The sequence below is a fragment of the Macaca nemestrina genome, chromosome 17 (genome assembly GCF_043159975.1).
Source record: "Macaca nemestrina isolate mMacNem1 chromosome 17, mMacNem.hap1, whole genome shotgun sequence".
NCBI lineage: Eukaryota > Metazoa > Chordata > Mammalia > Primates > Cercopithecidae > Macaca > Macaca nemestrina.
The window spans coordinates 89,613,205-89,627,603 of NC_092141.1; the positions used below are offsets into that span (position 1 = coordinate 89,613,205).

A 14,399-nucleotide genomic window follows, 5' to 3' on the forward strand; every position below is an offset into this window, starting at 1 on the left:
GGAGAACCAGGCAACATCACTGATGTGAACGAATGCAAACTAAATCAATACGACAGCTTTTCTCATTAAATGATTGATGATTTTAAATAACAAGGATTTTATATGTGGTTTAATATCTGGTGGGAGTGTAAATTTGTGTAATTTTTTTTGCAAAGGAATTTGGCAGAATGTATTGAGTGTGTTAAAATGTTTATATCTTTTGATCAAATAATTCCGTTTCTGGAGATTTATCATAAGCCTGAGAATAGCCCTTCCTGCTACGTCCCTCTCACCACCTGCCACCCTTGCTGTGAAACCCTGCCTTCAGAGAAGGGCGTCACTCCTGCACTAGGGCTGGGATAGCCAGGTGACAGGTGGAGGGCTGGCTGGAGGGCAGTGGGGTGGGGAAGGGGCTCAGTGTTCTGGGGAACATTATAAAAGCTGGAAAAACACATAAATGAGTTCCATATTGAAATATATATATATATTTTTTTCTGTTATGCTTTCAGATGAAGACAGTCAGTGTTGCCTTAGTTTTGTGCCTGAATGTTGGTGTGGACCCTCCCGATGTGGTGAAGACCACGCCCTGTGCGCGCTTGGAATGCTGGATCGGTGAGTACCTCCCTCACCCGCTGCCACGAAGGCCCTCTGGCTGGCTCTGGGCTGGGCGGGGCTCGCCAAGCCTGTGGTCTGGTCCAGGGGTCTGTCTCCAGCTGTGCAAATCAGGATTTTTTTTCTTTTTGGAGTCACATCACCTTTAAGTAATTTCAGATGCATTCACCTGTGATTTGTAGTGGAGAAAGTGTTTCAAGAAAAATTAATAAGATAATGATTATTGGGTTATATAATTTTCTACTTTAAATTTGTTCTGTCTGGAATAGTATCTATGTACATTTAAAAAAAAATGGAATGACTGATACCTGCATGGAAATGTAGAAAAGGTAAATGGAACCATTTCCAGCAAAGCATCACATAATGGATCATGACCCATAACAATGGCCAGCATTTGCTGAGTGCTTCTAGTGTGCCAGGTACCATAGGAAGCACTTTACAATTTACAATGCTCACAACAACCCTGTGTGGTGGGGTTTATTGCTTATCTCTATTTGAGAGCTGAGGAACATGAGACATAGAGATTAGTAATTTGCTCACGGTTGTCCTATAAGTAGCAGAGCTGGGATTTGAACCTATGCAGTTCAAGTCCAGAGACTGTGTTTTTTTTTTTTTTTTAATTGTGGTAAAACATACACAACACAAAATACCATTCTAGGAATTATTAAGTGTACAATTCAACGACATGAAATAATTCATAATGTTGTGCAAGCATTCTCACTGTCCATCTCTAGAACTTTTTCATCACCCCAAACGGAAACTCTGTCTCCATTACACAACTCCTCATTCCTGCCTTCCCCCAGCCCCTAGTAACCACCATTCCACTGTCTGTCTCTATGAATTTGTCATTCTAAGGACCTCATACTGATAAGGTATTTGTCCCTTTGTTTCTGGCTTCTTTCACTTAGCATAATACCCCCAAAGTTCATCCACGTTGTAGCATGTGTCAGAATTTCATTCCGTTTTAAGACTGAATTGTATTTCATTGTATAGATACACCACACTTCTTTAACCATTCATCTGTTGATGGACATTTAGGTTGTTTTTACCTCTTGGCTACCGTGAATCATGTTGCTGTGATATGGGTGTACAACTACCCGTTTGAGTCTCTACTTTTAATTCTTTTGGATATATACCTAGGAGTGGAATTGCTGGATCACATGGTAATTCTGCGTTTAGTTTTTTGAGCAATCAACCTATTGTTTTCCACAGTGGCTGCACTATTTCACATTCCCATCAGCAGTGTACCAGGATTCCAGTTTCTCCACGTCCTGGCCGACAGTTGTTATTTATTTATTTTTCTAATGGTCATGTTAACGGGTGTGAAGTGGATCTCGTGGTTTTAACTTGCATTTGCCTAATGATTTGTGATGTTGAGCATCTTTTATGGGCCTTGTGACCATTTATAGGTCTTCTTTGGAGAAATGTCTATTTAAGTTCTTTGCCCATTTTTGAATTGGGTTGTTTATTTTGTTGTTGTTGAGTTGTAGGAGTTCTTTATGTATGCTGAATATTGGTCCTTTAGCAGAGGTGCGGTTTGCAAAGTTTTTCTTCCATCAGAGACTGCTCTTAACCATTCCACACGATATCTACTTTTCTTATTTTAGCATCAAATTTATTGAGATACAATTTTTTTTTTAAATTTTTTAAATTTTGAGACCAAGTCTCGCTTTTGTCTCCCAGGCTGGAGTGCAGTGGCATGATCTCGGCTCACTGCAGCCTCCGCCTCCCAGGTTCAAGTGATTCTCCTGCCTCAGCCTCCCAATAACTGGGATTATAGGCATCTGCCACCATGCCCAAGCAATTTTTGTATTTTTAGTAGAGATGGGGTTTCACCATGTTGGCCAGGCTGGTCTCAAACTCCTGACCTTAGGTGATCCACCCGCCTCGGCCTCCCAAAGTGCTGGGATTGCAGGCGTGAGCCACCACGCGCGGCCGAGATACAATTTGTATACAGTAAAGTTCACATTTTTTAGGTGTACATTTCTTTAAGTTCTGACAAATATATACAGTCATGTAACAAATGCCATAATCAATGTATAGAATATTTCTATCACACCAAGGAAGTTCCCTAGGGCCCCTTTGTAATCGATCCCCTCTCATTTCTCTGGCCTCTGGAAACCGTTAATCTGATTTTTTCCTTTTACAGAATGTCATTTAAGTGGTGACATATAGTTTGTAGTTTCTTGTATCTTGCTTCTTTCCTTTAGCAGAATTTATTTGTGATTCCTCTGTGTAGCTACATGTATTAGTAGTTTTTTTGCTTCATTCCATTTTTGTGGCTCTCCCACAATTTGTTTATCCATTTACTAACTGACAGACATTTGGGTTGTTTCTAGTTTTTGGCAGTTATGAATAAAATTGCTATAAGCACTTGATCTTTGTGTGGACATATTTTCTCTGGGTAAATATTCTGCCTCCCGGGTTCAAGCGATTCTCCTGCCTCAGCCTCCCGAGTAGCTGGGATTATAAGCATGCGCCACCACGCCTGGCTAATTTTGTATTTTTACTAGAGACAGGGTTTCTCCATGTTGGTCAGGCTAGTCTCAAACTCCCGACCTCAGGTGATCCACCCACCTCGGCCTCCCAAAGTGCTGGGATTACAGGCGTGAGACATTGTGCCTGGCCAAGTGTATGTTTAATTCTTTAAGGAACTGCTGAACTGTCAGTTTTTTAAAAGATTTTTAAAAATAATGAATAGATGTCTTTTATATTTACCTTCATATTTATTGTTTTGAGGACCATTCATTGCTTTCCACAGTTCCAGGTTTCTATCTGGTATCATAATCATCATGCCTGAAGAACTTTCTTTAACATATCTTGCAGTGCTGGTCTAGAGGCATTATATTTTCCTAGATTTCTGTTTGGAAAACTCTTCGTTTTGTCTTTGTGGTTGAAAGGAATTTTTTCTGGGTATATAATTTTCTGTTGACTCTTTCAGCACTGTCTTTTAAAGTAGTCATCTGTTATTTTCTGGCTAGCAGTTTCTGAGAGGTTTGCTGTCATTCTTTGTTTCTCTGTATATTTTGTTTCATTTTTCTCTGGCAACCTTCAAGATGTTCCCTTTGTGTTCTCAGTAGCTTTATCTATAACCTATTAGTTTTTTGTTGTTGTTCGTTTGTTTTGGAATTTATTCTCCCCACCCTTTTTTTTCCTCTTAGAGATGGGTGTCTCTCAATGTTGCCCCTGCTGGGCTGTGCTTGAACATCTGGGGTCTAGTGATCCTCTTGCCTCAGCCTCCTGAGTAGCTGGGACTATGGGTGCACAGTACTGCACCTGTGAAATTTATTCTTTTTGGGTTTCTGTGAGCTTCTTGGATGTGTAGTTTGATGTGTTCATCTTTGAAAAGTTCCCATTATCTTTTCAAATATTTATGGATGTTTTCTCTCTCTTCTGGGACTCAGCTCTCTATGTATTGTGCTGTTGGACATTGTCCCGCAGCTCTTCCGTGTGTCTCTGTGTTCTGGGACTCAGCTCTCTATGTATTGTGCTGTTGGACGTTGTCCCGCAGCTCTTCCGTGTGTCTCTGTGTTCTGGGACTCAGCTCTCTATGTATTGCGCTGCTGGACATTGTCCCGCAGCTCTTCCTGTTTGTTCTCTCCCATGTCGCATTGAGCTTTTGTTAGTCTGCTGATAAACCAGTCAAAGGAATTCTTTTTCTCTGATATTGGGTTTTTTATTTCTAGCATTTCCATTGACTATTTTAGTTTCCATTTCTAGGGGAAAGGCATATCACCCGCCTTTCCTTCTAGAGCCTCTGCTACGTTCGTCATAGTTACCTTAGAGTCCTTGACCTATAGTTCAGAAATCAGGGTCAGCCCTGAGTCTGAGTCTCCTAATTCCTTTATTATCTCTTGACTGTAATGTGCTTTTCCTTGCTTTTTTGTGTGCTTTATAAATTTTAATTGCATGCTGGACATTGTGTGTAGAACAATAGCAAATGAGGTAAGTCGTATAGTCTATAGTTTAGTAAGTAGTTAACTGGGGTTGGAATTTGTTGTTGTAGTGGTTATACCTACTGCAGCAGAAACTTAGTTCTTAGAGTGATTAGTTAGTGCTTGTATCAGTCAAGGTTCTCCAGAGAAACAGGGGCAGTAGGGGTGTGTGTGTGTGTGTGTGTGTGTGTGTGTGTGTGTGTGTGTGTGTGTGTGTGTGTGTAAGTATAAGTGTGTATGTATGTATGTATGTATGTCGCATGCATGTCTTGTAGTCTTCAGGCAGAAATGTCTTCTTAGGAAAACCTCAGTTTGGCTCTTAAGGCCTTCAACTAATTGGGTGAGACCCCCAATATTACCAAAGAAAATCTCCTTTAAGCCAGCTGATGGTGGATGTCACCACGTGTAGAGAGTGCTTTCACTGTGGCACCTGGGTTCGTGTTTGATTGAATTGCTGAATGCTATGGCCTGGCCCAGTGGACACGTAAAGCTGACCAGCACGGTCCTCCTGTGTTAGGGTGGGCACAGGCATGCCAGGGGGTTTTCCCAGGGTTCCTGCTCCACCCCTAGCCTGAGCCGTGCCTGCCCACCTGCCGCACCGAGTGGTCCCTGGCTTTGCCTGTCTCCTGGCACAGCATTTCCATTGCTAGTGACCCAGCGCCAGGCTGTGGAGTGGTGGGAGTTCTCTGTGGTCCTGGTTTCTCTTTAGTCTCAGGCAGGCCCTGGGTGTCTGGGCCTTGGGCGGAGTGCAGTTCCAGTGTTTTCGCCTGTCCCCCCAGTGGTGGCAAACGTCTGCCTCGGTTCAGTGTAGAATTCTGTGCCCAGGGCGTGTTCTGCTCCTATCCCAGGAGTAGGCTGTTTTGCGCCTTCCCTCACCCCATCCTCCATGCCCTTCACCTGTGTCTTGGGACAATGTGTTCTAAGCCCAGGGTGAGCAAGGTAGGTTTTGTCTGTATCTCCTCCCACCCTCCAGGTACAGGAGTGTTTGCCTGTTCTTGTGGACTGAGGGGCTTCTGGCCCCTGGGATCTGGCTTTGCTTCCTAGGGGAGGAGGTCTCTAGGGGCAGGTGGGCTTTAACCTCTCCACACTCTGTGCTGCCTCCAGTGGGTGCTTCTCACGAGCGTGCAGTGAGGGTGCACGCAGGGGAGTGTGAGCGCCCCTTGTGCCTGGACCCCCTGCGTTTCCACATGGATATGGAGCCCACAGTGGGGCCTTGAGGACGCGTTTCCATCTTAGCTGGTTTCTTTTGCAGACCTGTGCTCTTTGAAGATGGTCTGTGCATGTGCCTGGGCTCTCAGAGAGGACGGGCCTGTGGGATTTGGTTTATTTGTCTGCCCTGCGGTCTCAGCTCTCTTATGAGCTCGAGAAAAGTGATGATGTTGGTGATTATTCAGCTTTCTCATGTTGATAGGGTTGGAGCAACTCTTTCCACCCCAGCTTTCCACATCCTAAGCAAAAGCAGAAGTTCCCTTTATTACTTTAACAAAAATTACAAATTATTCTCAACCTGGGCAGCATAGTAAGAGACCATGTCTCTACAAAAAATTAGAAAATTAGGGGGGCATGGTGGCTGATTTTGAGATGACAAATATGCCTGTAGTCCCAGCTACTCTGGAGGCTGCAGCAGGAGGATCACTTGAGCTTGGGAGGTCGAGGCTGCAGTGAGCTGTGATTGTGCCAGTGCACTCCAGCCTGGGCAACACAGTGAGACCCTGTCTCAAAAAACCCCAAACTCTTCTCATCTAAATCTAATCTGATTTGAATTGGAAATAAAGTGTTTCCTGCATTATTTGGCTGTCTTACTACGTGAAGGTGTTTTAGGATGACAGTTCCCTCACCCCTTCCCTCACCCCACACCCCATGATGGAGCCGCTGTGTTTTGTGGCTGATTTTCTCAGATGCTCTCTTGACTCACTGCTGGCTCCCGGTGACTGTGCTGGTTGAAATTGACTTCTTATTAGCCACCGTGGACTCTTTCTGCTTCATCTGTCCCTTGTCACAGCTGAATGTAATCAGTTGTTTCCTCTTCCTCTGCAGTGATGCTTATGTTGGGCTTTTAGAAGAAGCCCTCCTCATACAGATCCCTGTGTGTGCTCCGGGGACACGCAGGCCCTGTGGGGTTGTGTAGGTGGTGTCATCTGAGGATCCGAGTTGCTCCTCCCGGCCTGAAGAGCCTGAGATTTTATCAGAGCTCACCGCCCTCTCCCACACAGTCTCTTTGATCAGTATTTACACAATGTTAATGAGAATGGAAAGAACTCCATGCTGCTTTCTTGGTGTGGAAGATCCGGCAATTGAGATTTCTGAAAATTGTGTTTTAAAAGTTTTTCTGCAGTTTAGAAATATAGTCTGCTTTCTAATAATTTCAAGTGAGTTTTGAGTTTAGAAGGGCATGTGCTTTTTCTAAGTTGGAAAAATTTTATTTGGCCTTTATTAAAAAGTGGGCAGGTGCCTGGTCCTGGTGATGGTGGTTTTAACAATATGGCATGAGAGGACAAGAAGCCTAGTGATTGGAATCAGCACATTTGCAGGAGTGTGTAGCAGCCCACATTTTATTTTTTAGTTTATTTATTTACTTTAAAATTTTCATTTTTCTGAGATAGGACCTCACTCTGTTGCCCAGGCTGGAGGGCAGTGGCGTGATCATAGCTCACTGCAGCCTCAAACTCCTGGGCTCAAGCCATCCTCCTCCCTCAGCTTCCTGAGTAGCTGGCACTGTAGACGTGCATCCCCCATGCTTTTAAAATTTTTTGTGGAGACAGGGTCTCACTTTGTTTCTCAGGCTGGTCTCGAACTCCTGGGCTCAAGTGATCCTCCCACCTCAGCCTCTTAAAGTGTTGAAATTACCGGCATGAGCTACCACAGTAGGCCCATTTTTTATTATGAAAAAAAGTTGCAAAAGTTGCAAGTATAGTACTAAGCTGTTTCCTTTCGGATTCATTGAGAGAAGGCTGCTGACATGGTGCTTCAGCACCTCTGAATTCCTTAGTGTGTAATTCCTGCCAACGGGGAGTTTCTCTTTCCAGACAACAATGCAGTCACCAAAATCAAGGAGATTCGCATGGACGTGTGACTACCACGTAAGCCTCAGCTGCATGCAGGTTTGCCAGTGTCCCAGGAATGTCCTTTGTAGCACCAGAATCCTGCTCATCCATGCGCCATCCTAATTTCCTCTCCCTCAGTCTAAAGCAGTTCCACAGGCATTCCGTGACACCCCGACCCGGGCGTGTGAAGATGGCAGCCTCTTGGTTTAGTAGAACGTCTCCGGTGTCTCCTGATGATTCCGTTTAGGTCATGCTTCGCTGGCAGGAGCATTGCGCAGAGCTGCCTGCTTCACGCGGGCTGCGCCCGGTGGTGCGGGGCTGTGATTTATCCATTACTGGTCATGCAGATCTTCTCAGCTGATTAAGCTGGTGCCTGCTGGACCTCATGTGAAATTCCCCTTTGTAGTTGAAAGGTATTTTCGGGAAGAAGTGCTTTGAGATTGTGCAAATATTCCTTTCCTCGTCACTTTCAGTTTCTTCATTTTGAACTCATGGCCTCCATTTTCATTCAGTGGTTTTAGAATCCAGTGTTATCCTTTGGTGCCGAACTTGTCTGCCTCTGGTTGTTGGGAACCCATTGGACCGGATTCTTTGACTTCTGTCTTGCTTCCATCATTCATGGAGCATGTGCTTACTTTGTCTTATCTAGTCTTTTTCGCAGCCTCATTCCTCCTAGTGGAATGTGGTGTTAGAAACTGAGATGTGGGTGCCAGGTGTTCTCTTTGAACTGGCGTGCTATTGCTCCTGGGACCTCTCTTGCTGGACAGAGCAAGGAAATGCATGTGTGTGCATACTGTGGGTGTGTGCATACTGTGTGTGTGCATACTGTGGGTGTGTGCATACTGTGTGTGTGCATACTGTGTGTGTGCGTACTGTGTGTGTGTGTGCGTACTTTGTGTGTGCATACTGTGTGCGTGGGTGCATACTGTGCATGCGCATACTGTGTGCGTGTGCATACTGTGTGTGTGCATACTCTGTGTGCATACTATGTGCGTGCATACTGTGTGCGTGTGCATACTGTGTGCATACTATGTGTATGCATATTGTGTGTATGCATAATGTGTGCATGTGCATACTTTGTGTGCATACGGTGTGTGCGTGTGCATACCGTGTGCGTGTGCATACTGTGTGTGTGCATACTGTGTGCATGCATACTGATGTGCGTGTGTATACTGTGTGTGCATACTGTGTGTGCACACTGTGTGTGTGTATACTGTGTGTGCACACCGTGTGCGTGTGCATACTGTGTGTGCGTACCATGTGTGTGTGCATACTGTGCGTGTGCATACTGTGTGTTTGCATACTGTGTGCATGCATACTGTGTGCATACTGTGTGCGTGTGCATACTGTGTGCATACTGTGCGTGTGCATACTGTGTGTGCATACTGTGTGCGTGTACATACTGTGTGTGTGCATACTGTGTGTGTGCATGCTGTGTGCATGTGCATACTGTGCGTGTGCATACTGTGTGTGTGTGCATACTGTGTACGTGTGCTTCTCTCTATACACGTTTGTCTCAGTATTTCTGTGCCTCTCTACATTTACATTCATGCCTATTCCACCTCATGGGGGTTTTCCGTATTTGTAGCTCCATCTTCTGACAGTGACAACCTTGGTATCCTTTGTCCTTATTGTATTGGCTAATGTGGTACCTCCTCCTGTGTGGACCCTCTTCTCCTCTCTGCCATTGCTGTCCCTCTCTGACCCCGTTATCCTTCGCTGTTTCACTCCCAGTGTCTGCCTTTCTCACTGTCCTGGTCCAACACCCGTATGGTCACCTCCCTGCAACCACACCTCTCCTTCTTCGTCTGCACGGGCTCTGGGCCCAGTCAGACTTGACAGCTCATTCCAGGCTACTGTGGCTCCCATCATCCTGGGGCAGATGCCAGCTTTGCCCAGACCCACCTTGTGGCTTTAGGATTGTTAAAAGAAGGGATTTTAGCATTTTCAACAAGTGCTTTAGGTTTCAGGCCTGGCCAGCCAAGGGAAGGATGATACACCAGTAACCAAGACTGGGAGCTGCGCCGGCTGGGCAGATGGTGGGATTCCATTCGCACATGGTGAGGTGCTTCTAGGAACCTCCGAGTGGAGCCACCATCCAGCAGAAAGAGGATCCGGTGGGAGAAGGGGGCTTGTTATAGACTAGAGGACCCAGGGGAGGTCACCGCATAGCACGAACTAGACCAGAGGGTGTGGGGCAGAGGCAGGGCCCTGAGGGTGCAGAGAGGGGTACCGAAGAGGAGGACTAGCGTGCTTCTGGATGAGTGCGTGGAGGAGCTTCTGGTCAGCATTGTCAAGGCTGAGAGGTGGGGTCCGGGCTGATTGTAGCGACCTGAAGAGTGAAGGCAGATGAAGTGGGGACGCTTGTGGGGCGGCTTGGCCAGGAAGGCGAGGAGTGGGGTGCTAGTGATGGGGCTGGGCTCGGCGATGGGTTTACTCTGCCTTCCTCAAGATGAGAATGACTGGGGCCGTGGAAGAAGCCTTCCTTACAGGGATTGGGGCAATCAAATTACTTAAAAACCTGTTACCGTTTAGAAGTCAGAGCTCAGGATTTTATGTTTGGTCTTAGCATTTTGAGGTCTATTACTGGAAATCGAGATTTTGTGTTAAGACTCCAGCTTTATTCCTTCCAGCTGTGCTACACATTTAACTGTTTTGGGCCTCAGTTTCCTCATCTGTAAAGTGGAGCTAGTGGGGCTGGGGAATTAACTGGGAGCAGAGACCCAGTTTGGTGCAGAGACTGGTCCTCACCTCCGCCGCCCCAACCCCAGTCCCTACTTCTACCCCAACATCACAACACCTCAAATACCCCGACCGCTACGTCATGGCGCCCAAGCATCCCGACCCCTACAACCCTGTCTTAGTCTGTTGTTCCTGCTGTAACGGAATACCCAAGACTGAGTAATTTATAAACAACAGAAATGCATTTCACACAGTTCCAGGGACTGAGGAGTCTAAGATAAAGGCACTGGCAGGCCTGGTGTCTCCTGAGGGCCCTGTCCATCTTCCAGTGCTGTAACACTGTGTCCTGTCACGGTGGAAGGGACAGAAAGGCAGAAGGGTGTGACTAGTTCCCTCCAGCCCTTTTATGAGACACGATTGCCTCCTGAAGGCCCCATCTCTTCAAACTATCACATTGGGCTTCTGTTCCAACATGTACATTTTGGGGGACACATTCAGAACATAGCATCAGCCCCAGTACCCCCCTACAGATCACCCATATCTCTCCCCAACATGCCCTAGTACCCCCACTCCAGATCGCCCACACCCCCCAACACGCCCCAGTGCCCCCACTCCAGATCGCCCACACCCCCCAACACGCCCCAGTACCCCCACTCCAGATCGCCCACACCCCCCAACACGCCCCAGTACCCCCACTCCAGATTGCCCACAGCCCCCCAACATGCCCCACTACCCCCACTCCAGATCGTCCACACCCCCCAACATGCCCCAGTACCCCCACTCCAGATCACCCACACCCCTCCCCAACATGCCCCAGTACCCCCACTCCAGATCACCCACACCCCTCCCCAACACGCCCCAGTACCCCCACTCCAGATCACCCACACCCCTCCCCAACATGCCCCAGTACCCCCACTGCAGATCACCCACACCCCCCAACACGCCCCAGTACCCCCACTCCAGATCACCACACCCCCCAACACGCCCCAGTACCCCCACTCCAGATCGCCCACACCCCCCAACACGCCCCAGTACCCCCACTCCAGATTGCCCACAGCCCCCCAACATGCCCCACTACCCCCACTCCAGATCGTCCACACCCCCCAACATGCCCCAGTACCCCCACTCCAGATCACCCACACCCCTCCCCAACATGCCCCAGTACCCCCACTCCAGATCACCCACACCCCCCCAACATGCCCCAGTACCCCCACTCCAGATCGCCCACACCCCCCAACACGCCCCAGTACCCCCACTCCAGATTGCCCACAGCCCCCCAACATGCCCCACTACCCCCACTCCAGATCGTCCACACCCCCCAACATGCCCCAGTACCCCCACTCCAGATCACCCACACCCCTCCCCAACATGCCCCAGTACCCCCACTGCAGATCACCCACACCCCCCCAACACGCCCCAGTACCCCCACTCCAGATCACCACACCCCCCAACACGCCCCAGTACCCCCACTCCAGATCACCCACACCCCTCCCCAACATGCCCCAGTACCCCCACTGCAGATCACCCACACCCCCCAACACGCCCCAGTACTCCCACTCCAGATCACCCACACCCCCAACACGCCCCAGTGCTGCATGGGGAGCAGGGGCCACAGTGCTGCACGAGCTGCTGCCTGAATCCGTGCCTCTCCCGCTGCTTTCTGTGGGGCTGACTATGAAAGAGGGCTGCAGTGAACACAGTTCACTGAGCCCCACCGCCGGGCGTGCAGCTTTGAGGGACAGCCACTTACTCAGGGTTGAAGGTCTCCAGCAGATTCTGGGAGTAGATGCATGGTGCTGCTTATTTCGTTGTACAGATTAAACATCCAGTATGTCAGGTAGCAATATGTGTGAATCCCCTGTGCTTTATGTGGAACCCTGAGGATGGGGCTCATTTTTGGGCAGGATGGGGTGGAGCGGAAGGTGGTCTGTGCTGATGTCGGAAGGGTATGAGAAGCTTGAAAAATAGACACAGCCTTACCTTTCTGTTTGTTTTTGGGTAACTGTTTGTGCCTGAACCACACAGGAAGACAGCACTCCTTCCAGAGCTGAGGGAGAGCAGATGTCCTGTCTGTGAGCAAACAAGGGGCCAGTGCCCAGCGCGGCTCTGGACGGTGTGGCCTCCTTGCTAGGTCATCCAGATGAAGCCCGGGGCTGTGGAGTCAGCTCGTGAGAAATGGGATCCAGGTCCTGAGCATGCTGGAACTGGCGAGAAGGGGTCGCAGTACGCACCTGCGTTTCCAGCCCTGCCCCTGCCGACGGCGGAGGCCTCTTTTCCCACCCCTGCTCCTCCCTTCTCTGGATAATAAGATGCTGTTCTAGTTCATGGAAGTGACACTTGTCTCTTTTCAGAGAGGCATGGGAGAGGCTGTTTTGTTTTATGGCCCGACATTAAATGCTACAACAGTAATACTGAAAACAGTCCTGCTGAAGAGCTGTGTGTGCCCCACTCTTGGGGAACTGGCTGTGGCAGCAGAGTGCGAATGAGCTGCATGCTGAGCAGGGGGTATCATTTAGCGGAAATGGTTTTGTGTGCCAGCTAATGGTAGCTGTTATCCGAAGAGGTGGGAATGCCAAAGGTTTGTCAGATGCATGGAAATTCTGTCATCCCAAGGGAACATTTGGGAGGCTCTTAGCTTTGTTTTTCTCTTCTTAATGCATACACGTGAGCATTAAGAGACCTTGGGTAGACGAGCTGAAAATAGTCGTGATCGCCCTTGGCGGTGGCTTACAGAGGACTTGCATGGACTTCCCCATTGATTCTTGCAACCATTAGGGATTCATGGACTAGTCAAGTTGGTTAACAAATATTGGTGAGGTGGAAACGTGTATGTTAAGCATAGTGCTATGCACAAGGAACTGTAAGCTGCGCTCTTGCTTTCAAGGCAGTGGTAGTACAGCTGGGGAGGTGAGACTAGGACTCATGCAGTAGAACAGAGGCCAGTACGAGGCCAAGCTTGAACGGCCTGGAGGCCAGAGAATGCTGCAGCAGAGACGTCAGGGCCGGCGGTGGGAGGGAAGAGCGGAGAGCCGAAGGAGGAGCGCGAGCGCACACTCTGAGGTCCGAGGGGCTGGGTTTTGGCGCACCAGCTGGGCTGCCTTTGGGCCTGGGGGGTCAGTAGCACCCGTTAGCCACGGCCAGTCGCAGCCCTATGCTCCAGCACAGCTCTGTGCCTGCAGCTGAAACCTTGGCTCTTTGGGGTTCATGGTTTAAAATGCTGTTTTTTCTTTTCTTTTCTTTTCTTTTCTTTTCTTTTCTTTTCTTTTCTTTTCTTTTCTTTTCTTTTTTCTCTTCTCTTCTCTTCTCTTCTCTTCTCTTCTCTTCTCTTCTCTTCTCTTCTCTTCTCTTCTCTTTCCTTTCCTTTTTTCTTTTCTTTTCTCTCTCTCTCTCTCTCTCTCTCCCCCCCCTCCACCTCTCTCTCTCTCTCTCTCTCTCTCTCTCTCCTTTTTTGAGACGGAGTCACACAGGCTGGAGTGCAGTGGTGTGATCGTGGCTCACTGTAGCCTCTACCTCCTGGACTCAAGCGATCCTCCCACCTCAGCCTCCTGAGTATTTGGAGCCACAGGCATGCTACCAACACGCCGATTAATTAAAAAAAATTCTTGTAGAGACGGGGTCTCATTTTGTTGTCCAGGCTTCACACACTGTTTTCTCTGCCCAGTTGCATTGGTGTCTCAAGGTGGTATCTCCGCTTCCCTCTGAAGGAATCTGAAAGAAGAAGCTTAACTGCTTGGAGCCCGCCTCTCTCCTCTATCTACTTTCGAAAGTGAAGACTGTTTTTAAAACAGGACATGTTCATCCCCTCATACCTGCTGAAAATCCGTATAGCTCCTGGTTTTTGTATAATACAGCAATAGGCAACACAAGAATATAATTTTGTAGCTATGTGAGGAGTGAGGCCTAGTGGTTAGAACAGTGCTAGACTGTACAAGATGGCTCCTGTACGGCTCCCATCCCAGCCCCACAGACGCCGCAAGGGCTGCGGGTCCCGGCCGAAGCTTTCCTGCCCCGGGTGCCTGCAGCTGTGTGGCTCCGAGCTTTGCCCCTGAGCTGAGGCAGATCACACACTTCTCACTGGGTACAGGGCTGATTATTACAAAACAGACAGGGACGGCATTATGGTTAGGAGAACAAAGACTCATTAAAA

At 48.3% G+C, this 14,399-nt stretch overlaps 1 protein-coding gene and 1 long non-coding RNA gene across 5 annotated transcripts in view; one reads left to right on the plus strand and one right to left on the minus strand.

Moving 5' to 3' along the window:
• LOC105469284 (regulatory associated protein of MTOR complex 1) overlaps positions 1–14,399 on the plus strand; it is a 413,056-nt gene that overhangs the window by 75,829 nt on the left and 322,828 nt on the right. For all 4 annotated transcript variants that reach the window (XM_011720145.3, XM_071081792.1, XM_011720144.3 and 1 more), the window contains exon 2: positions 489–591. In XM_011720145.3, coding sequence (XP_011718447.2) covers positions 489–591 — 103 coding nt within the window. The remainder of the gene's footprint in view (positions 1–488; positions 592–14,399) is intronic.
• Positions 514–12,181, minus strand: LOC139359259 (uncharacterized). The gene is made up of 2 exons (XR_011615224.1): positions 12,003–12,181; positions 514–760 (listed from the first exon to the last, which is right to left on the minus strand). It is a non-coding gene; the product is annotated as an uncharacterized lncRNA (long non-coding RNA).